We start from the raw sequence: 24,176 nt of genomic DNA on the forward strand, positions 1-24,176 counted from the left end.
CTGGAGTAGGGATAATGGTTCAAGGCAAGACTTAGTTTGCCCCCCCATGGAAGGCACAGGCTGAGATGGGGCTGGGGGGGGGTGTCTAGAAACTGGGAAGGGGGTCACCCACTGACCTGCCTCCCCCTAAAGCAGGGGTCTTCAAACCTGGCCCTTTTATGACTTGTGGACCAACTCCCAGAATTCCTCAGTCGGCCATTTTGATGAAACTGCGGGCTTGGATCCAGACCAGGGGTCTTCCAACTTGGCCCTTTTATGACTGGTGGACTTCAACTACCAGAATTCCTCAGCCAGGCACGCGTGCCTGGCTGAGGAATTCTGGGAGTTGAAGTCCACCAGTCATAACAGGGCCAAGTTGGAAGACCCCTGCCCTAAAGCCTCACTTCCCCCCCCCCGCTGGGGAGAGTGGTGCCCTTTTTCCTTAGGGGGGAAAGAGGGGGTTCCTGGAATCCCCCCAGGCAGCCCCCTCCCCAGAAAGGGAGCTCTCCAGTATAAGGCAGGGCATGATGGGACCTCATCCCAGTTGCATCATTCCCAGAGTTTGTACAGTGATGTCCCCCCCCCCCCAATCCTGTGCCTTCAGTTCTGTTTCCCCAGAAATTTGGGGGTTGGGGGCTATGTCGAGACCCCAGTGACGGACAGCCCACAGGGCGGTCTCACCTCCTCCTGAGTGGCGCAGGGCAGGAAAACCTTGTCCAGTCTGAAGCGGTGCTCCTTTCCCTTGTAGCAGGCGGTCACACAGCCATCCTCGGCCGGGCTGGCCTCCACTCCGGGGCCCCCCTGGCTCCCCTCCTGCTGCTCCTCCTCCGTCAGCGGCTTCAGGCGACACAGGACCCGGATGTTACCTGAGGGAGGGCAGGGTCCATTCAGGCTGACCCGCCAAGGCGGAAGGGCAGGGTCCTGTTTTGGGCTCCTGGGGTGGGTGGTGGGGGTCTCCGTACAGGAACACACACCCCCCCCCGATGCTTTCTCCCTACACCTCAGCTGCCTGTGATCGATGCAGCTTCCCCTGCCATTTCCACTGCTTGTGGCCTTATGCGCCTCTCATCTCTGCTTCTGGAAGTGGAAGGGAGACCACCAGGAGATCTCAGGGCCTCCAGCTAGACTGGGAAGGGTCCAAGGGAAACTGCAGAGCTGCATTCAGAGAACCACCAGCTCCATTATGGGGATGATGATGATGATGATAATAATAATAATAATAATAGTAATAAATTTGGAAGGGACCTTGAAGGTCATCTAGTCCAACCCCCTGCTCAGGCAAGAAACCCTATACCATTTTGGACAAACGGCTGTCCTTCTTTGTTTGGCTGCAGAGGGCATTTCCACCTCTGCTTTTCTACAATTTGGGCAAGGAAGAGGGGGAGCGAGGAATTAAAAGCCCCCTCCCCTCCCCCTCTCTCGGGAATAGAGGTGGCATCCAGGAAAGGCAGGTACCCCCTGCCCTCCGGGAGGAGCAGTCAAGTGGCTAGTCCACAAGGAGGCTTGCTGCAATCAAAGATCCTGGGAAGCAGGGATAGACAGAGCCAAGATTATGCCCGTGAAATGTATGCCAGAGGAGGCCCTGCCCTGCCCTGGGACTAAAATGGATCCTCAGAGCTGGGTGTTTGGCAAGGGAGGGCTGCTCACTGGTGCTGGGGAGGCATGGGGGGGGGGAAATGGAAGGATCAGCTAGGCAAGAACTGGGGGCCGTCAGAACCACCCCCCATCCCCCAGTCTGTGCAGGGGCAAAGATTCCCCTGGGACATCATCATCATCATCAGCCAGATGTTCAGACTGGATTTGGCATATTGTCTACCTATCGAGTCCTTACCCAGGACCTGGGATAGGCAGATGTGGATGTTTGATGGTATTACAGATATCGTCGCAGGATGGAAGCAGTTCCTAGTAAGGCCGCCTTTTGCAATTGACTAATGGTGAATTTGTCAATGCCAATGGTGTTCAAGTGGTGCTCCAGTTGTTTTGGGATTGCACCCAAGGCGCTTACGACTACCCTTGATTGCCTTTGCCACAGTCTTTCTATTTCTATTTGTAGTTCTTTGTATTTTGTTATCTTCTCCAGTTATTGTTGTTGTTGTTGTTATTATTAATTTATTATTTAATTTATTTTCTCTTTTTCTCTTTTATTATTTCATTCACTTTTTATTTTATTATTTTGTTTACTTTTTCTTAGTTTTATTTTCTTTATTTTAATCTTATTTTTATTTTATTGTTATTTACTTATTCTTATTTTATTTTCTTAGTTTTATTTTATTTGATTTTTCACTTCATTTATTTTTATTTATTTTATTTTTTTATTTTGTTTCTTTGTTTTATTTTGCTTTATTGTATTTTTCATTTTGCCATTTCATTTTGCTTTATTTGTTTATTACGTATTTTATTTTTATTTATTTATTTATTTTAATTCCGTTTATTATTTTGTTTCATTTTATTTATATCCCGCCTGAATTCGGAAGCCGAACGGCCTCCTTTCCTCCCAGTCAGCCAGGGGATCCGCCCTTTGTCCCTCGCCAAAACTCTGGAGCCTCTCTTGGTCTGCCCACCACCCAAGAAACCAATCCAGGAAAAGAGCCCCCTCCTTTATGCCTGCCCCCCCACCCACCTTTCAGCTCCAGCAGCTGGTCGTGGTATTTCTTGCGAAGCTGCACCTCCCGCTGGTAGCGCTCTTGCAGACAGTGGCTACTCTGCGCCACTTCCCTGATCACCGAGAACATCTGGAGGGGAGGGGGAACAGTGAGGGGGGGAGAACAGCCCCTCCAGAAGCTCCCAACCTGCGGGGAGCCCCCTCTTAAGCATGCCCTGAGGCCCTTCCTGAGGTTATTTGAGGCTCTGTTGAGACCAGCTGCCAAAGGGAGGCATCCCCCGGCACGGGGGTCTCCAACCTTGGTAATTTTGAAGACCGCTGGACTTCAACTCCCAGAATCCTCCAGGCAGCCTCACCTGCAATTTGACTTCCTCAATGGCAGCTTTGTAACCGTGGGCAAAACTCCCCACTTCTCCCCGAAAGCTCCGGAAATCCAACCGCAGCCCCTGGAGGAAGGGGCGGAGGGTGTGCAGATGCTGCTTCATTCCTGGAAGGTTGGGGGGGGGTAAAATGGGGGGAGGGGGAGAAGAGGCCAGGCTGAGCCACCAGCCTGCTGTTGCTTCAAGGAGGAAATTGGTTCCTCGCAAGATGCTCGCAGGAGCCCTCCTTTCCTGGGGGGGGGGAGGAATCTATCCTCCCTATGGCCTGATGCACTCCCCCCCCGACTTCCTCCACCTAGTACCTGCCAGCTGCTGGCACAGGGGCTGGGCACGCTCCTCGGATCCCCGGCAAGCCTCCTGCACCGCCACCTCCTTCTGCTCCTCCAGCCGATGGATCTCCTGCAGCAGCTCCTGGCGCAGCCCCGTGACCTCTTTCTCATAGGCAGAGATCTGTCAGGGAGAGAGGGCCCTTTAGGAGGGGCAGGGGGCCACTGCCAGGGGCCACCCTCCACCTTTAATGTGGCTGGTGAACACCCTCCCTCAAGTTCCTCCTTCTAAATCAGGGGTCCCCAACCTTGGCAACTTTTACAACTTCTGGATTTCAGCTGAATTCTGGGAATTGGAAGTGCACAAATCTTAAAGTCACCAAGATTGGGGACTGTTCTGGATCAGCCAGTTAGATGGGTCTGTGTGTTAGAATGTTTGATACCATGTTTTGCCTATTTTAGTCACTAGTTAGTTAGCAATGAGAATTGCATGCCTCAATGCTACGTTTTTTGCCTATTTCAGGTAGATAGTAATGGAAATTATATTTCCAAGCGGGGAGTGTTCTGGATCAGCCGGTTAGATGGGTGTGTATGTTAGAATGTTTGGCATTTATAAGGTTAAGTGCTGTCTCCTTAAGAGATGGCTTATCGGTAACATAGTTTAGCTATTCAGTAAATCCCATGTTAACAGGTCAGTAGGAGGGGCTACTAAGTTCATCACAGGATCAGGAATTATTGATTTTTTACTGTTCTGAAACCTGAATCAAGATGTTTTTGTAATTCAAGAACAGACAGATGACTCAATAAAGATGATTGTAAAACAGACATTTATTCAGGAATACTGCTGAACTCACGGTTCTTGTAATTTCTTCTGGATATTGAATATCTGTTCATCTTTATAGGTAAAAAATCAATAATTCCTTCACATCAACTTCTAACGTGGGTTAAGATCGTGTATGTCCTCTGGTGAACTCATGCTTATCTCAGACAAAGACATTCCAAACTGGCATGTACCCAGGATATCCTGTGATGAACTTAGTAGCCCCTCCTACTGACCTGTTAACATGGGATTTACTGAATAGCTAAATTACATTACCCATAAGTCATTTCTTAAGGAGACAGCGCCTAACCTTATAAATGCCAAACATTCTAACATACAGATCCATCTAACTGGCTAATCCAGAACAGGGACCCTTGCTCTAAAACAGGGGTCCCCAACCAGTGGGCCGCAGCCCACTAGCGGGCCGCGAGGGTTTTGCAACTGGGCTGCGGAAACGTCTGGCAAGCGCGCAATAGCCTTCCTCGCTTGTTCCAGCAGCGGACGAGTGGGTGTGCTCCATTTGTGTGAGCGGTTGGCGCGTGTTATACACCACGCGAGGAAACGGAGCTGCGTGTGCGCTTGCTGGCAACTCGCGCGGGACCCTTACCCCTCTCCCCCTGCTCCCGTCGGTCCACAGCCAGAAAGGTTGGGGAACCCCAAATTCTGTAGCTAAGTTAGACGGTTGCTAAGTGAGTCTTGCGCCATTCTACGACCTTCCTTAACCAGTGAATCGCTGCCGTTGTTAAGCCAGTCACATGGTCCTTAAATGAATCTGCCTTCCCCATTGACTGTGCTTGTCAGAAAGCCGCAAAAGGGGATCATGTGACTCCTGGGGACACTGCAACAGTCATAAGTACATGCCAGTTGCCGAGCGTCTGAATGTTGATCACGTGACCCTGGGGAATTCTGCAGTGGTCATAAGTGTGAAACATGGTCATGAGTCGCTTTTCTCAGTGCTGTTTTAACTTCAAATGACATGGGTGGTTGTAAGTCAAGGGCTACTTGTAGTGACTCCACAGCACACACAAACACACACACACACACACACACACACACACACACACAGACCGGGAACAGGCCGTCCCCTTTGTATTTGAGCCTGTCCAGGGAAGGAGAGTCCACCAGCCGCCCTTTCCTTTAGGGAGGGGCCTGCAGATGTTGAGGTGAGCCCCTCCCCCGGGGCAGAGCATCGCCCGAGACCCCCAGCTTACCTTGTGCCGGAGGGCAGTCGCTGCCCCCTCCGAACTCTGCAGCTGCTCTGCCAGCTGTTGGCACCGCTGGGCCTGGGAGGACAGCTGCTGCATCAGAAGCCGGTTCTGCTCCTCCGCCTGGGCCAACGCCTGCAGCTCCTGCGAGGGGTCCGCCGGCAGTCCCTTGGCTGGGCGCTGGGCGGGGGGAAGGTCGGCACAGCGCATCAGAAGGGATCAGACCCCCTCAACACCTGCAAGGGGACCCTTTTAGCCCCTCCCCTCAGCTGCCACCCGCCCAGCTTGTCAGAATGGGGGCTCCAGATTTCCCCGCTGGCATTTTTCAGTGGGGAGGGCTTTCCACTCAGGATTCTCTGGGGCTCCCCCAGTCAGCTCTGGGCCTGCTCAGCTTTTCTGTGATTAACTAGGGGGTGGGTGGGTTGGTTATCTATCTATCTATCCATCTGTCATCCATTCATCTGTCTGTCTGTATATCCATCCATCCATCCATCTATCCATCTGTCTGTCCATCTATCTATGTATCTATCCATCCATCTATCATCCATTCATCTGTTTGTCTGTATATCCTATCATCCATTCATCTGTCTGTCTATCTGTATATCCATCCGTCTGTCCGTCTATCTATCTATCTATCTATCTATCTATCTATCTATCTATCTATCCATCCATCATCCATTCATGTCTGTCTGTATATCCATCCATCCATCTATCCATCTATCCATCTGTCCGTCTGTCTGTCTGTCCGTCTGTCCATCTATCTATCTATCTATCTATCTATCTATCTATCTATCTATCTATCTATCTATCTATCTATCCATCATCTATTCATCTGTCTGTCTATATGTCTCTCTGTCTCTGTCTGCCTGTCTGTCTGTCTGTCCATCCATCTATCCGTCTGTCCGTCCGTCCATCCATCCATCCATCCATCCATCCATCATCCACTCATCTATCTATATGTCTGTCTCTGTCTGTCTGTATATCTGTCCACCCATCTATCCATCTATCCGTCTGTCCGTCCATCCATCCATCTATCATCCATTCATCTGTCTATCTATATGTCTGTCTGTCTATCCGTCCATCCATCCATCCGTCTATCTATCTGTCCGTCCATCCGTCCATCAATCCATCCATCCATGCCTGGCTGAGGAATTCTAGGAGTTGAAGTCCACAAGTCATAAAAGGGCCAAGTTTGAAGACCCCTGGTATATACCATTTCAGACCAATGGCTGGCCAGTCTCTTATTAAAAGCCTCCAGCACTGGAGCACTGTTGTTCTGTTCTCTCCTGCCCCATCCAGCTGATCCAACGACTTGCTTCCCATCACAAGGACCCTGTCTTCACTGCGCCAGGCAATGTGACCAGGATGGCCCTCGCTGGCATGCCCAGATGGGGAGAAGCCACAGTGCCAGTGTGGGTCATCCAGGACAAAGGCCCACAATGACACAACTTTATCCCAGGACATCACGCCTGAATCACCTTGGCCCAGTGACACCAGCACATGCACAATGCATCTATCCAGAATGCTGACGTGACGCTGGGAACAGCTGATGTGGCAAGGAATGTGTTGTGCCCCTAGGCCAGGGGTAGGCAACCTTGGCTCTTTTATGACTGGTGGACTTCAACTCCCAGAATCCCTGAGGCAGCATGGGGGAACTATGGCCCCCTTCATGACTGGTGGACTTCAACTCCCAGAATTCCTGAGCCAGCCATGCCGAGGGGAAAGGGAGAAGTTTCCAAGCTGAGCCATGGCTGGCTGTGGAATTCTGGGAGTTGAAGTCCACCAGTCATGAAGGAGCCATAGTTCCCCATGCTGGCTGAGGAATTCTGGGAGTTGAAGTCCACCAGTCATGAAGGGGCCAAAGTTTCCCCATGCTGGCTGTGGAATTCTGGGAGTTGAAGTCCACGAGTCATGAAGGGGCCAAAGTTTCCCTCACGCTGGCTCAGGAATTCTGGGAGTTGAAGTCCACGAGTCATGAAGGGGCCAAAGTTTCCCTCACGCTGGCTCAGGAATTCTGGGAGTTGAAGTCCACGAGTCATGAAGGGGCCAAAGTTTCCCTCACGCTGGCTCAGGAATTCTGGGAGTTGAAGTCCACGAGTCATGAAGGGGCCAAAGTTTCCCTCATGCTGCTGTGGAATTCTGGGAGTTGAAGTCCACGAGTCATGAAGGGGCCAAAGTTTCCCTCACGCTGGCTCAGGAATTCTGGGAGTTGAAGTCCACGAGTCATGAAGGGGCCAAAGTTTCCCTCATGCTGGCTGTGGAATTCTGGGAGTTGAAGTCCACGAGTCATGAAGGGGCCAAAGTTTCCCTCATGCTGCTGTGGAATTCTGGGAGTTGAAGTCCACCAGTCATGAAGGGGCCAAAGTTTCCCTCACGCTGGCTCAGGAATTCTGGGAGTTGAAGTCCACCAGTCATAAACGAGCCAAGGTGGCGCAGCCCTGCCCTAGGGAGAGATTGCAGGGCTGTTTCCTCAAGAGGAGAACGGAGCGCAAAGGGGGCAAAGAGGAAGGAAGGGTCCCTGTGCTTTTCAGGCTGCTGTTTGACGAGGTCCTCAATAATTTCTGGGGAGCTTCCTCTTTCCCCGTCTGGTGACCCGTGTTTTACTTTTAATTTTAAGCTTTCCGCTTTTAACATCGGATGCCTTCCGGTTTTCATCCTGCCACAGTTTTATTTTGTTATTTAATGATATGATTAGTCACCCAGGAAGAGAGATGGGTGGCCTGGAAATTTAATAAAGAATAACAACTTGCCAGCCACGTCTACTTTCCTTTCTCCGCGATTGTCTTTTTACGCTTCTTTTTTATTCCTGGCCCTTTGTTTGAGAAAGTTGAAGAGGCAAATAAAACACGTCGGAGGCTGAAGATCTGACAGCCCCCCCACCCAGGCTAGATGACGTGCCCACCCCAGCCAAGAGCACTTTGTGGGGGTAGAGCCTGCTGCCACCTGCCCCCCTCCCACGTATTTCCATACAGAGAAGGGGGCTCATGTCTAGGGCCACAAAGGGCCTCCAGCCACACTCACCTGGACCGCAGGAGGGGGGCTCTTTAGACCCTCCCCGGGGAGCTGCAGCCCGCACAGCTGCTTGTCCAGCTGGTGCACCTCTCCCTCTCGTAGGCACTGCAGCCGGTCCAGGCGTTCCTCCAGGCACATCAGCTCCTCCACCTTCTGCTGCAGGCTGGCCTCCAGCTGCAGGACCTGGCTGCGGAGAGCCTCGTTCTCCTGCAAGCAGCCCCGAGAGTTTTTATTCACAAAAAGTGTGAAAAAAGCACATCACAAGCAGCAAGAATGAACTCACGCCTACACGCACCTATATGCTGCTGCATGCAGAATTTGGGGGGGGGGAGGAAGGAGCAGATTCCAAGACATGATGACCCCCCCCCATCCCAGAGGAGTCCCCAGCCCCTTTGAACTCCGGCGCCCCCTTTCCCGGCCAAATCAGCTCAGCGCTTTGTCTGATGGCAGAGCAGAGCATGTCTGTGACTCTTCACATGCTCAGAGGACTCATGCACTCTGGCACTGCTGCCCTTGCAACTCACTGTGGCAGGACTGGGCATTTCCGCTCTTCAAAAGACGCTTTTCCACAGAGGTGAGCTGACCTTCCCCCAGCCCCATTTGAATAGAATAGAATAGAATAGAATAGAATAGAATAGAATAGAATAGAAATTAGAATAGGATAGAATAGAAATTAGAATAAAATAGGATAGGATAGGATAGGATAATAGAATAGAATAGAATAGAATAGAATAGAATAGAATAGAATAGAATAGAATAGAATAGAAATTAGAATAGGATAGAATAGAAATTAGAATAAAATGGATAGGATAGGATAGGATAGGATAGGATAGGATAATAGAATAGAATAGAATAGAATAGAATAGAATAGGATAGGATAGGATAGGATAGGATAGGATAGAAAACAAATTAGAATAAAATAGGATAGGATAGGATAATATAATAGAATAGGATAGAAATTAGAATAGAATAGAATTAGAATAGAATAGAAATTAGAATAGAACAGGATAGGATAAGATAGGATAGGATAGGATAGGATAGGATAATGATAGAATAGAATAGAAATTAGAAGAGAAGAGAAGAGGATAATAATAGAATAGAATAGAAATTAGAATAAAGAATAGAAGAGAATAGAATAGAACAGAACAGAACAGAATAGAGCTGGAAGGGACCTTGGAGGTCTTCTAGTCCAGCCCCCTGCTCAAGCAGGATCACCTGTACTGTCTCAGACAGGTGAATGTGAATTTAAGCCCACTCGGGAGCAGGAAGGCCACTCTTAAGAGGTTACGGGCCCCCAGGCCGGATTGGGGTCCCTGGGCTGGCCCCCATCAGGGGGCAGGGGAGGGGCTCACCATGGCCATCCCAGTGGAGGGCTGGGCAGAGAGGGCAGCCGCCTGCTGAAGGAGCCCCTGGGAGAACTGCAGACTCTGCTTCAGGCCTTCGTTTTCCACCGTCAGGTTGTGGATCCGCTTCTCCGAGTCCGTCACACCCTGGGGGCCAAAGAGGCGTTCAATCAAGGCGAGCTCCCGAAGGGACCTCGGAGGTCATCTAGTCCAGCAGCCCCCAACCTATTGGGCACCAGGGACCGGTTCCGTGGAGAAAGATTTTTTTTCACGGACCGGAGGGGGCCTGGTTTCACCTGTTGCCTGCATCCCGCGGAAGGGGCTTCGTTTGTTTCCGTGACCCAGTTGCTGGCAGGCCGTGGATTGGTGCCGGTTCGTGGATTGGGAGTTGGGGACCCCCGTTCTAGTCCAACCCATTGCTCCAGCACTGAGACCATTCCAGATAGGTGGCTGTCCAGTCTTTTCTTAAAAACCTCCAATGATGGAGTACCCACAACTTCTGGAGGCAAGTCAGAATACAGAATAACAGAGTTGGAAAGGACCCTGAAGGTCATCTAGTCCAACCCCCTGCTCAAGCAGCAGACCTTAGACCAGGGGTAGGCAACCTGGGCTCTTTTATGACTCTTGGACTTCAACTCCCAGAATTCCTGAGCCAGCGTGGCTCAGCTTGGAAACCTCTCCCTTTCCCCTCAGCATGGCTGGCTCAGGAATTCTGGGAGTTGAAGTCCACCAGTCATAAAAGAGCCAAGGTTGCCTAGCCCTGCCCTAGACCATTCCAGACAAATGGTTGTCCAGTCCCTTCTTAAAAGCCTCCAGCAACGGAGCACCCACAACTTCTGGTGGCAAGCAGTTCCACTGATTAATTGTCCTCACAGTCAGGAAATTTCTCTTTAATTCCAGGTTGCTTCTCTCCTTCCTCATGAGTTCATGATTCACCAGTTCTCTTCATGAGCCTCGGCCTGTTTGTCTTGGGGAAGAAACCCCCCATTTCCTCCCCCATTACAGCACCTGCTGGGACCCTCCCCCCCCGGTCCCCGTTTCCCCTTGGCCTCCCTGCCTGTGGCGAGGGGCACATTGCTCACCATGCCCAGACGGATCTGCTCCCGTTCCTTCTCCTGTACTTGGATCTGTTGCTTCAGGCCTCGGATCTGCCAGGAAAGGAGCCCCCGGCTAGTCACCCCCATTCAAGCCCCCCCCTCAAATTCTTTGGGTGCCTGATTTGGGGCCACCCAAGCCCCCGCAGCCCCCACTTCTCCCTGCAACCCCCAAGCGGCCGTCAAAAGATCTTCTCCGACAGAAGGGACGATAAAATACAGACGGTCCTCACTTTACAACAGTTCATTTAGTGACCGTTCAAAGTTACAACGGCACTGAAAAAAGGGACGCAGAACTGTTTTTTTTTCACATTGACGACCGTCGCAGCACCCTCGCGGGATCAGAATTCGTGCGCAATATACAGGCACTACACATTGCTGTATATTGATCTATCTAAGGCAGTGTTTCTCAACCTTGACAATTTTAAGGCATGTGGACTTCAATTCCCAGAATTCCACAGCCAACACTGATCTAAGGGGATATTCTATTATTAAGTAGATGATTTATTAGGGTGGGAAATAGAAAATTGTTAGGAAATAGAACAAGATGACATTTAACTAGGTAAAATTGTGTATTTTGGATATTACAGTTTGTTATGAAATGAGATAAGGAAAACTTTGGTTACCCAAAGCCTGAAAATTATGAATAGTAAAGGTTAATTGGAATATTGATGAGAAACTAAAAATTAGGTAAAAATTAATAACAGGACATGGGGTGTTTTATGAAGACTAATTAAGATATGTATAAGCTAAAAATGTATCGATCAATGTAATAATGATGTTTTCATTGAGTTGAGTATCAGAAACGTACTAGCTTGAATATGAGGTAGTAAATGTTAAAGGAAAAAGAGAAGAAATATATGATAATGTAACCTAAGATTTGTTATTGAATTATTGATTAACCCCGCCACCATGTTGCTTTTTAAATACTCAAATGTAAAATTGGAAAACCAATAAAATATTACCAAAAAAAAAAAGAATCTGGGCACTGGCAACTGACTCGTACTTATGACGGTTGCAGTGTCCCGGGGTCACGTGATCCCCTTTTGCGATCCTCTGATCAGCAAAGTGAAATGGGGAAGCCGGATTCCCTTAGCGACGGTGTTACTAACTTAACAGTTGCACCGATTCGCTTAACGACTCTGGCGGGAAAAGTCGTAAAATGGGGCAAAACTCACCTGACTCATTTAGCAACCTAAATTTTGGGCCTAGTTGTGGTCGTAAGTCAAGGGTTACCTGTAACGGAATAACCCTTTGGGAGGGATCTTGGGAGATCGTCTAGTCTGACCCCCTGCTCCAGCACAATAGCCAGCGCTTGGCTGGGGGGGGGTGCAGGGCTCTGATCCAGCAGCCACAGGGAGGGCGGGAGTCTCACCTGGTGGTGGAAGCTCCTGGCCAGCTGCTGCTTCTCCCTCTCTCGCTCTTCGACCCGCTGCTGGAGACCCACCACCTCCTCGGCCAGACGGCTCCTCTCCCCCTGGAGGGCGCTGAGGGACTCCACCAGTTGGTGCAGGCCCCCGGGGGCCACGGGGCAGAGCAGGCCACTGGACGGCAGCTTCGAGCCTGGTGGGAGGAGAAGGGGGCGGGGGGGCAGGAAAGGGAGGGGTGGCCAAAGCTTAGCCTGGAACTCTGTGCTCCTCAAGGTGGACCAAGCAATGCCCCCCACTGAGGGCCCTCCATCTTCCCCTCCCCAGGATCTGGAGGAAGGCCAGCCCCTCCGGAAGGCACCTCGGAGAAAGATAATAACAGAATTGGAAGGGACCTTAGAGGTCATCTAGTCCAACCCCTGCTCAGGCAGGAAACCCTAGACCAGTGGTTCTCAACCTTTTTAATGCCGCGACCCCCAACTGGTCGTAAGTTGAAGACTACTCAACCGGTCGTAAGTCGAGGACTACTCAACTGGTGCAGCACCGTTTGCAGAATGGGACTTTTGGCGGGCTCAGCAGGGCAGAGACAGCCTGGACAATTCCTATTGGCTTTTGAAAGCCAATAGAATTAGACTCTATTCAAGAGAGTCTATTCTATTGGCTTTCAAAAGCCAATAGAATAAAAGGGAGTAGCACAGCTAAGGAAAAGGGGAAAAAAATGGCATTGTTTGGCGACCCCCGTGAAATGTCGTTAGACCCCAAATGGGGTCCTGACCCACAGGTTGAGAACCATTGCCCTAGACCATTTCAGACAAATGGCTGTCCAGTCTCTTCTTGAAAACTTCCAGTGTTGGAGCATTCACAACTTCTGGTGGCAGGTTGTTCCACTGGTTAATTGTTCTAACTGTCAGGAAATTCCTCCTTAGTTCTAGGTTGCTTCTCTCCTTGGTTAGTTTACATCCATTGCTTCTTGTCCTGCCTTCAGGCGCTTTGGAGAATAGCTTGACTCCCTCTCCTTTGGGGCAGCCCCTGAGATACTGGAAGGCTGCTATCATGTCCCCCCTCGTCCTTCTCTTCATTAAACTAGACCTCCCCAATTCCAGCAATCGTTCCTTATATGTTTTAGCCTCCAGTCCCCTAATCATCTTTGTTGCTCTTCTCTGCACTCTTTCTAGAGTCTCAGCATCTTTTTTACATCGTGGGGACCAAAACTGGATGCCGTATTCCAAGTGTGGCCTTACCAAGGCCTTGTAAAGTGGTATTAACCCTTCAGCTGATCTTGATTCTCTCCCTCTGTTAATGGAACCAAGGACTGTGTTGGCTTTTCGAATGGATCCTAATCAAGGGCTACCTCACCTGCTTGCATCTTCTCCAGGAGGCCCTGCTGCTCCAGGATGATGGCTTCCAGGCTCTGGATCACGCCGAGCTTGTCCGTCACCCGCTGCTGGCAGGCTCTCTTCAAAGCCCGCTTCTGCCGGCGCCAACGGCTCTCCTCCCAGTGCAGGCGCGAACGATACTCGCCAGCCTTCTCCTGCAGCTGCTGCAACTGGGTGTAGCGCTCCAGGAAGGAGAACAGTTGCAGCATCATTTGCACCAGTGGGGACTCCGGGGGCTGCATGGAGAGAGGGGGGGATGGAGGTCCCGTGGGCAGATGGGAAGAGGGGAGAGCAAAGTTAGCTACAGGGTGAACAACGGCAGGCTAGTTCTCTCTAGTCTCCCAGTCAGCTTTCATGCCTAAGGCACGACTAGAATTCCCCATCTCCTGGTGACTGGCTCAAAGTCACCCAGCTGGCTGTTGTACTTAAGGCCAGACTAGAATTCCCAGTCTCCTGGCGATTGTCCCAAAGTCATCCAGTTGGCTATTGTACTTAAGGTCAGACTAGAATTCCCTGTCTCCTGGTGATTGTCCCAAAGTCACCCAGCTGGCTTTCATGCCTAAGGCAGGACTAGAATTCCCCATCTCCTGGTGACTGGCTCAAAGTCACCCAGCTGGCTTTTGTGCCTAAGGCAGGACTAGAACCCCTGCCTCTGCACCAAGGTTGTGTGAATGCAGCAGTAAAGGGGGAAAGGAAGGCAGGGTCTGGCTCTTATAGCCCCCCCCCCGCTATTGCTGAAGGCCCCAGGTGAAATGTCCCCCACCCCCGGACATTTGCAAGACTGGCACCCCAGGGATCCTCTCCTTTGCTTCTCCTTCAGCAAGAAGGAGGCATGGCTGGACTGGGGGGGGGCATTTCCTCCTCCGGGCCCAGGGGCATTTGAACTCAGGCCCCGCTACTCCCCCCCACCCTAAGCCAGGAGAACAGGGGCAACCTTTCCACACAGCATCTGCCTCTCGGCAGCAGCTGCCTCGCGCTTGAGGGCCAGGAACTCCGTCAGTGGGGTGGGGGCTTCATCCAGGGACAGGTCATCCTCCTCCCCCTCATCGGAGGGGCTGCCTCGGTCGCTCTCGGAGCTGCCTGCCAAGAGCAAGCAGGCCGGTGAGATTGAGTCGCTGCCCCTTACCGAAAGCCCCCTCCCCATGCCCCAGGGACCCCCTCCCACCTATGCATGCCAACAAAGTTTGCCAGGCTCAGCTTGGCTGGGATGCTCGCTTGCTACTGATAAAGGAGAACGTAGGAGGGAGGAGGGGGAGGAGGAGGACTGTGGGGTCTTTTATGCTCTCTGAGCTGGGTGGTTTTCTTGCAGACATTTCATGACCCAACTAGGTAACATCATCAGGGCTAGGAGAAAGAGGGGTTGGGAGGAGGTGGAGGAGGAGGAGGTGGAGGAGGAGGACGACGACTGTGGGGTCTTTTATGCTCTCTGAGCTTGGGGGTTTTCTTGCAGACATTTCATGACCCAACTAGGTAGCATCATCAGTACTAGAAGAAAGAGGGGTTGGGAGGAGGAGGAGGAGGAGGAGGAGGAAGAGGAGGAGGAGGAGGAGAAGGAGAAAGAGAATAACACCAATTGTGGGGTCCTTGATGCTCTCTGAGCTTGGGGGTTTTCTTGCAGACATTTCATGACCCAACTAGGTAGCATCATCAGTGCTAGAAGAAAGAGGGGTTGGGAGGAGGAGGAGGAGGAGGAGGAGGAGGAGGAGGAGGAGGAGGAGGAGGAAGGAGGGTTACTTAGTTGGGTAATGAAACGCCCGCAAGAAAACCCCTGAGTTCAGAGAGCACCCAGCACCCGTCATGCTCGCTTGGGTCTGAACTACAAAGCCCACAGAAAGAAGACCCCTCAATTTGCTTCCAGTGAGAGTTTCCCAGATGACCTTGGACCCTGCCCAGGCCCTAACCCTGGTAGCGCCCCTTGCCAGCCTCTGTTGCTGGGGAGGGGGGGAAGGGGTGACTGGCCCAACCCCTCCCCCCATGCTGAGCCTGCCCCAGTGTGGTGGGGGGGGGCAGAAGAGAAGAGACACCTACTGTCCACATCGATCAGCTGCAACCATCGGTGATGGGGTGAGGGGGTCTCCTCTGACAGCTCCTCTGAGAAAGTTCTGTGGTCCTGGGGGGGCACAGAAACAGGTCAGCCCCCAAGGAGGGTCGGTGGGGATTTCCCCCCCCCCCGGTGCCTGCTTTAGATTAGGAACGGGCAAATCACAGCCTCCTGCCCCGGACATCTCCATGGGGCTGGGATTCAGCCCGTTCAGAAGGTGCCGGCTGGCATAGGCCACAATATCCAGCTCGCCCAGCAAGGGCTGGCAATAAGGCCCGGCACCCGGAATTCCTCTCCTAAACTGCGGGATCTATTTGTTTGTATGTTGCCTTTATTATTTTTACAAATCACTCAAGGAGGCAGGGATACCTAATAGACCTTCCGCTTCCCATTTTCTCCACCACCACCACAACCCTTGAGGTAGGTTGGGCCCAAAGAGAGTAATTGCCCCAAAGTCACCCAGTTGGCTTTCATGCCAAAGGCGGGACTTGAACTCAGTGTCTCCTGGTGATTGGCCCAAGGTCACCCAACCGGCTTTCGTGCCTAAGGCGGGACTTGAACTCAGTGTCTCCTGGTGATTGGCCCAAGGTCACCCAACCGGCTTTCGTGCCTAAGGCGGGACTAGAACTCACCGTCTCCTGGCGATTGGCCTAAAGTCACCCAGCTGGCTTTCATGGCCAAGGCGGGACTAGAACTCACCGTCTCCTGGTGATTGGCCTAAAGTCACCCAGCTGCCTTTCATACCTAAGGCGGGACTAGAACTCACCAACTCCTGGTGATTGGCCCAAAGTCACCCAGTTAACCTCTATGCTTAAGGCAGGACTAGAACTACCCATCTCCTGATGATTGGGCCAAAATCACCCTGCCAGCTTTCATACCTAAGGCAGGACTAGAACTCCCAGTCTCCTGGCGATTGGCCCAATGTCACCTTGCCAGTTTTCATGCCTAAGGCGGGACTAGAACTGACCGGCTCCTGGTTTCTAACCTGGTGCCTTAACCACTAGACCAGGGGTTCTCAACCTTGGCAACTTTAAGACTTGTGGACTTCAACTCCCAGAATTCCTCAACCAGCAAGCTGGCTGAGGAATTCTGGGAGTTGAAGTCCACAAGTCTTAAAGTTGCCAAGGTTGAGAACCCCTGCACTAGACTAAACTGTCTCTTTCAAATACTGGCGTTTCCCTCTCGGCATTCCTGGGAGACGACACACGCAAGTGCCATTTTAGTGGCTAGACACCCAGCTGCACTGGCACCACGTGATCCGGTGTGGCACATGGGTGCGAGACACTTGGCTTGGTTCACTGCCATCCTGGCCGGGCTACTTGAAACTCCCGGGGGGGGGGGATCCAGGAGAGCCGAATCCCCGGAGTTTGAGCCCTCCGCCGTGGCTCACGGTTCGCTCTCCATCATGCACAGCCTTGCCCAGACGCACCCAGGTGTGGTGTCCCTGGGGGGCTGGCCTAAGATAACCCCTCTCCCAGCTGAGTGGTCCCTGAATGGGGAAGGTGTTCCGGCTCTGTTTCCATGGTGGCAGGTACCATGGAAACCCCATCACTGAGGGTGGGGCTCTTTCTCGTCCTCCAGGGAACATGCAATGCAAATCTATAGGCTGTTGCACCTGCTAGAAGACAGGTGTGTAGGGGTATGTGTGTGTGTGTGTGTGTTTGTATATGTGATACAGAGGAAGAAAGAGACCTGAAGCAGAGTCACCTGGGAGAACCACAAGCCCTGGAAATGTCCCAAGAGGAAGAGACACTCTGTACATGCTCAGGGGTCCTCTCTTCCGGCACTGCCAGTTTGCCGGGAGTTCTGGGAGATGCACCTCTCTATTTGTGGAACCTATTATTTGTTTATGAAATTATATAATAATAATAATAATAATAGTAGTAGTAGTAGTAGTAGTAGTAGTAGTAATTATTTAAAAAAAATTGGAAGGGACCTTAGAGGTCATCTAGTCCAACCCCCTGCTCAGGCAGGAAACCCTGTACTACAGGGTTTCCTGCCTGAGCAGGGGGCTGGACTAGATGACCTCTGCTTTAGACACTGAGAGCAATCAATCAATTAACTAACCAATCAATCAGTCAGGGTCCAGGCATTGGGTTACTACAGCAGTATTTCCCAAACTTGACAATTTTAAGGCATGAGGACTTCAACTCCCAGAATTCCACAGCCAGCAATGCTGGCTGTGGAATTCTGGGAGTTGAAGTCCTCATGCCTTAAAATTGTCAAGTTTGGGAAACACTGTCCTACAGCAAAGGGGAAAAGGCTGCTTGCAACCAGAAAGGGGGTGGGCTGCTGTTCTGCAAGCCCCCCCCCCGCCGCCAATCTGGCCTTGAGGATGCATTTGCCTAAGGGGTGCACTTCTGGCTAGCCTGCATGGCCGCGGCAGGGGGGCGCGCTGAATCCCCCCTAACGCCGAAAAGGAGGCTCTCGCGGGGGTCCGCGGGCTTTGCACCCCTCAAAACGAACCCCGCTGCAAGGATGTTTGCGGTTCTCCGCGGAGCTGGACCCGGCCAAGGGGGAGGGGCGCTCTCCGGCCTCGCTATCCGCCCCCCCTCCGGGGTCCTCGGAGCTGCGGCGCGGGTGGGAAACGCCCCCCCAGGGGGCAAGGAGGCTCCAGCCCCGCGCTGTTCGCCGACCCCCGACCCTTCCAAGAGGGCAAGGAGGGTCCAGCCACCCCCTCCCCTCCGGAGCCCTGGGAGCTGTGGGGCGGGTGGGAAACGCCCCCCCCAAGCGGGGCAAGGATGCTCCAGACCCTTCCTTCTAAGAGGGGAAGGGGGGTCCAGCCGCCCCCTCCCCTCCGGAGCCCTGGGAGCTGTGGGGCGGGTGGGAAATGCCCCTCCCAACAGGGCAAGGATGCTCCAGACCCTTCCTTCCAAAAGGGCAAGGGGGGGGGTCCAGCCGCCCCCTCCCCTCCGGAGCCCTGGGAGCTGTGGGGCGGTGGGAAACGCCCCCTCAAGCGGGGCAAGGGTGCTCCAGACCCTTCGAAGAGGGCAAGGGGGGTCCAGCCACCCCCCTGAGGAGCCCTGGGAGCTGTGGGGCGGTGGGAAACGCCCCCCCAAGCGGGGCAAGGGTGCTCCAGACCTTCCTTCCAAGAGGGCAAGGGGGGGGTCCAGCCGCCCCCTCCCCTCCGGAGCCCTGGGAGCTGTGGGGCGGGTGGGAAACGCCCCCCCCTCAAGCGGGGCTCCAGACCCTTCCAAGAGGGCAAGGGGGGGGTTCAGCCCCCCCCCCGCCCAAGGGCTTCGGCTCTAAGCCCCCCCGGGCGACCCCCACTCCCCCGTGGGGCGGCTAGAGGGGGCTGGGGGAGGGCTGCGCATCTCCTCGGCGAAGAAGAAGAGGGCGAGGGTCCCGCGCAGCCCCCTCCCCATCCCTCCCTCCCACCCACCGTCCCTTCCCAGCCGGTCCCTGCCGCCTCTTACCCGGGCCGGGCGGGCGAGGGGTAGCGCCTCGGGGACCCTCCGCAGCCGCCGCCGCCCCCGGGCCGCCCCCGCCGCCCCCGCATCGCCCCTCTTGAAGAGCGCGTAGAAGAGCAGCACCAGCAGCGAGTAGAAGGCGTACATGGGCGCCGGGCGGAGCGGGCCGGGCCGTGGCGCAGCAGCCCGGCCGGCCGGAGCCCTCCCAGCGGCGGCCGGGGGATGCCCGCGAGGCGGAGGAGGCGCTCCTGGCCGCGCTTCCCCCGCCCAGGACGGGCAGGTGGAGGGCGGGAGGACGCGACACGCGCCGCCGCCGCCCCCGCTTCAGACGTTCCAGGCGAGGAGCGACCCGGGTCCCGGAGTGGGGTCTCTGCGCTCGTGTCTGCTGGTGCGCGCCTCCGTCCCTCCGCGTGTCTGCGTGTCCGTGTGCGCGCGTGGCTGTATGCGTGGCCGTCTGGGTTGGTGTGTCCGTGCGCGCGCCCGGGGGTGACTGCGGGTGTGTCTGCGTGTCTGTCTGTCTGGTGTGTGCGTGTCTCTCTGTGTTTGTGTCTGTCTGGGGTGTGTGTGTGTGTGTGCGCGCGCGTGCGCCTGCCTGCGTTTGTGTATCTATCTCTTATGTGTGTGTGTATGTCTGGGTCCTATGTGTTTGTGTGTGTTTTTGTGTCCGTTTGTCTCTGTGTGTCTCTAAGCGCCTGTCTGCACCTGTGTTTGTGCATCTGTGTTGGTGTGTCCCTGTGCATTTGTTGGATTTGTTTTGGCCCTGGACGACAGCAGCAGAAAAGTACCAATACATTGATTGAAAAGCAGATTAAGACACCCCCCCCAACGCACCTGGGCCAAATCCAAACCCCTCCCGCAGGCCAGGCTCATCGGCTGGGAGCAATTCTGTCCCTGGGAAGGAGGCTTTGCAGGGTGGAGGGGGGACCCTGGACCCTCCCTCAGGAACCTCCCTCAACTCCCTGGGGTGGGGGTCTGATTCACTGTGGCCAGCAGCCGCCAGGATGCGACCCCCAACCCATCCTAATCTGCAGATGGCAAGCACAGGTGGTCCTCAAATCAGACAGGTTCACAGACTTACCTGGGGGAGGACTTATGACCCAGGTAAGAGGTTCTGACAGTCCTGCCCCCCCTTCCCTCCCCCCCCTCAACAGCCACAGTTCAGGCGCTCAGCACTCAGGCAGCACTTACAGCCACCCAATTAAAGGCTTGGAAAGATAAAAACAGGAAGGACCAAATCGGCAACTGGCAATCTGGAAGGGAGCATCCCTCTTGGCGTCACCTTCCCCACCTGAAGACCCCTAGACAGACACAAGTGCAAACACACACACACACACACACACACACACACACACACACACACACAAGCCTCAAGATCCTCTGAGCAGCCTCAGGGACTGGCTGTCTTTTGGGTAACTTTATACTTGACAGCTAGTGGAGTCTGCAGTGACAGCTTCAGAAGGATTCCCGTGGAGGGGAGAAAACATGTTAAAATATGGAGATGATCTTTAGGCTTTCTCAGAAAGCCCAGCCAGAAAGCCAAGCGATTCCTCCCTCCAACGGAGGCCTAGTTAGCATCTGAGGGAGATGCCCAAGATCTGTCTGCCTGTCTATCATCTATCCATCCAATCTATCATCTATCTATCTATCTATCTATCTATCTATCTATCTATCTATCTATCTATCTACCTTCCTATCTATCTACCTACCTACCATCTATCTATCATCTATCTATCTATCATCTATCTACCTACCTACCTACCTACCATCTATCATCTATCAATCTACCTACCTACCTACTATCTATCTATCTATCTACCTATCTATCTATCCACTATCTATCTATCTACCTACCTATCATCTATCTACTATCTATCCACTATCTATCCATCTATCTATCTATCTATCTATCTATCTATCTATCTATCTATCTATCTATCTATCTATCTATTATCTATCCTCTATCTATCCACTATCTATCATCTACTATCTATTATCTATCCACTATCTATCATCTATCTATCCACTATCTATCTATCTATCTATCTATCTATCTATCTATCTATCTATTATCTATCAATCATCTATTGTCTATCATCTATCATCTCTATCCATCCATCATCCATTTATCTATCTAATATCTTATTTATCATCTCTCTCTCTCTCTCTCTATATATATATATATATATATACTTCCTTCGCTCCCTCTACTTCCTTTCTTCTTTCCCTCCCTCCTTCCACTTCCTTCCCTCCCTCCTCCTCTTCCTTTCTTCCTCCCCCTTTTCCCATCCTTCTCCTTCTCCTTTCCATTTCCTTCCTTCCTTCCGATGCCGAACTCATCTAGAGGCAACACCAAGGACAGTGGGTATGGCCAGCAATTTAATTTTTTGAAACTAAATTTTATTAAACATTTTACAGAGAAGACGAAAACAAACCCCGAGCAATACGGAGTGGAAAGGAAAAAAACATCAACCCGAAAGCGCCAACAGAAAGAAGAATAAAAAAATACAAAGAAGCTTCCGAGTTCTTTTGTGGCAAATATAAGTACAATTACAATATATATATATATATATCTTACCCTATGATTATAAAAGAGCTCACTTTTTTCGATTATCCTTTTTTCCCTCCTAATAATCAAAGCCACACATTGCAAGTGCATTTTTTCCAGTCTCTTGCAAAAAGCCTGTAAGGGATTTCCAGTTGACCATAAATGTAGACATTGTTTCTCCCCCCCCCATTTTCCCCCCAAAGAGTTTAATTTATGCAACTCTGCAACTTCCGTAATCTTCGCCATCAGTTCCTCTGTTGTGGGTGTGCTGCACCTTTCCATTTTTGAACACATGATAGTCTTGCTGTAGTTGTTATACACAAAAACAAAATGCCAGGACTTTTTTTTTCCTAATCGCCTGGCTGTTAGTCCCAAAAGAAAAAGCTCTGGATTCAACTATAGCCTTTAAAATCTTTTGAATTAATATACAAATATATATGTAGGTCTTTGGTTATTCGGGTTTTTTCCCACGTAAAATTGGAACTGTCTTGGCGACGTTTCGACGAAGTCTCATTCGTCATCTTCAGGCTGGTGCTTTTGGCTTCGTGCTTCTAGAAGCACGAAGCCGAAAGCACCAGCCTGAAGATGACGAATGGGACTTCGTTGAAACGTCGCCAAGACACTTCCAATTTTACGCGGGAGAAAACCTGAACAACCAAAGACCTACATACAAACACCCGCGAAAACCTCAGAAAACATATATATATATCCAATTTTTTTTAGTGTTTTTACATGGCCATCAAACACAATAAAACATTCCTTCGTGGGGTTTACGTTTTTGCCAAAGATTCAAAATATAGGTGGTCCTCAACTCACAACAGTTCAAAGTTACAGCAGCACTGAAAAAACTGACTTATGACCGTTTTTTACACTTACAACTTTGGCAGCATCCTCCAGGGTCACGTGACCAAAATTCAGACACCTGACCACTGACTCATATTTATGACGGTTGCAGCGTCCCCTGGGGTCATGTGATCCCCTTTCCCGACCTTCAGACCAGCAAAGTCAATGGGGGAGCTGGATTCATTTAACAAGCTTGTTAGTAACATAACAATATCAAGGATTCACTTAACAACTGTGGAAGGTCATAAAGTGGGGCAAAACCCACTTAACAAATGTTTTGTTTAGCAACAGAAATGTTACGAGTCAAGGACTGCCTGTATCTTTATACATTCTAGACAATTTCTCTGGTGACAAATATCAACAATACATCATTTTATAAAAACTCTCTTTTAAGGGGAGAACACAATATACCTTTTAATCCTTTCAACCACATATTTTCCCATTGTTCCCTTGGTATATTGCGACCAAATTTTTAGTGCATGTTATCATGCATTCTTTCATTCCTTCATTCTTCTGTTTCAAGTGTGAATGAAAGTTTATACATTTTAAAAATAACATATTCATCGTTCATACATAATTATGTTTCAAACTTACATGGTTCAAAACTCTAAAATATTTTATCCACCTTAAGTTTTTCTAACAATTTGACATAAAAAAACTACTGACAAGGATATCCTTCTATTGTTAAATCTTCTCTACATTTTATTTTACGGTCCACTTGAGGAACCAACCCACAAGCTCGGAGAACGAACCTTCACCCTGACTGCTTGGGAAAATTAAAATACAGCAGGATAAATTAACCATTTACGTTTACTTATCATTCCTCGTCCATAAAATAGTTCTCGAGCTGAAAGGCACAAAGGTGTTTTGAGGCAGAACCTTTATTTCTATTTATTCTACACCCTTAAGAATAGCCAACCTGAAATAACGGTTTTTAAAATCTACATTAACTTTGTCTCACCACAGATAACAAAGATGACCAGCCAAAACTCCGTTCACGAGCTTCTAAATCCAATGACCTATTTCTTTTTTTTTTATTAAAAGTTTTACAAATTTAATACAATATAACCCAAACCCCTCCCACCCCTTCCCCCCTCCCCCACTTCCCAGAGCTGATTACAGGGTAACAAATAAATAATCATAATCTAACAAACATTACCCGACTATACTATCAATCAATCTATAACATACTTTAACTCCTTTTCAAAACAAATGTTAACTAATTAAAAACAAAAATAATAATATAATTAAACCATAACACTAAAAATAATAAATTCAACCATATTAAACTATTAATAATAATCTAAAATCTACTCATAAGCAAGATAATACTTTTCAGTCTCATATTTCTTTTGAATATAATCAATCCATCTTCTCCAGACCGAAATATATTTTTCTTGTGAATGGTCCTTCAAATAGGCGGAGATTTTCGCCATTTCTGCTAAATTAGACACCTTAAGTATCCGTTCTTCCATAGTAGGCAAATAATTTTTCTTCCAATATTGCCCCACCAATAATCTTGCAGCTGTTATAAGATTCAGCATCAAATTAATTTCTTTAACATCAAAATCAACCATAATACCCAACAAAAATAATTGCGGAATAAACTTTATCTTTCTTTTAAAAATCTTTTGAATATTCCACCAAATCTTAATCCAAAAAGCTTTTATATCTCTACAAGTCCACCAAATATGAAAATAGGTTGCATCTAAACTTCCACATCTCCAACATTTGGGCTGTAAATTAGGATACATGCGGGACAACTTTTGGGGATCCAAATGCCATCTATAAAACATTTTATAAAAATTTTCTCTTAAATTTTGTGTAAAATGTAAATTTTACATTTCTAACCCAAATTGTCTCCCATGTATCCAATAAAATCGGCTCTTGAAT

General features: G+C 50.5%; 1 protein-coding gene across 4 annotated transcripts in view; it reads right to left on the reverse strand.

Annotated features, from left to right (window-relative positions):
- The window catches only part of KIFC2 (kinesin family member C2), a 28,958-nt gene extending 9,501 nt beyond the window's left edge, over positions 1 to 19,457 (reverse strand). Inside the window, exons 1-13 of one of the 4 annotated variants that reach the window (XM_039330185.1) lie at positions 18,902 to 19,457; positions 15,473 to 15,554; positions 14,379 to 14,524; positions 13,425 to 13,680; positions 12,077 to 12,264; positions 10,690 to 10,755; positions 9,617 to 9,754; positions 8,274 to 8,471; positions 5,259 to 5,432; positions 3,264 to 3,411; positions 2,938 to 3,068; positions 2,600 to 2,711; positions 661 to 845 (exon numbers count right to left, since the gene is read on the reverse strand). In XM_039330185.1, coding sequence (XP_039186119.1) covers positions 661 to 845; positions 2,600 to 2,711; positions 2,938 to 3,068; positions 3,264 to 3,411; positions 5,259 to 5,432; positions 8,274 to 8,471; positions 9,617 to 9,754; positions 10,690 to 10,755; positions 12,077 to 12,264; positions 13,425 to 13,680; positions 14,379 to 14,524; positions 15,473 to 15,554; positions 18,902 to 19,042 — 1,965 coding nt within the window. In that variant the 5' untranslated portion in view covers positions 19,043 to 19,457. Of the gene's footprint in view, positions 1 to 660; positions 846 to 2,599; positions 2,712 to 2,937; positions 3,069 to 3,263; positions 3,412 to 5,258; positions 5,433 to 8,273; positions 8,472 to 9,616; positions 9,755 to 10,689; positions 10,756 to 12,076; positions 12,265 to 13,424; positions 13,681 to 14,378; positions 14,525 to 15,472; positions 15,555 to 15,854; positions 15,926 to 17,192; positions 17,228 to 18,901 lie in introns of those variants that run through there. The other 3 variants (XM_039330188.1, XM_039330186.1, XM_039330187.1) reach the window with 3 other exon arrangements.
- Positions 19,458 to 24,176: the final 4,719 nt, after the last annotated feature.

This window comes from Crotalus tigris, unplaced genomic scaffold (genome assembly GCF_016545835.1).
Source record: "Crotalus tigris isolate CLP2741 ecotype Arizona unplaced genomic scaffold, ASM1654583v1 scf7180000024426.592134, whole genome shotgun sequence".
Lineage (NCBI taxonomy): Eukaryota > Metazoa > Chordata > Lepidosauria > Squamata > Viperidae > Crotalus > Crotalus tigris.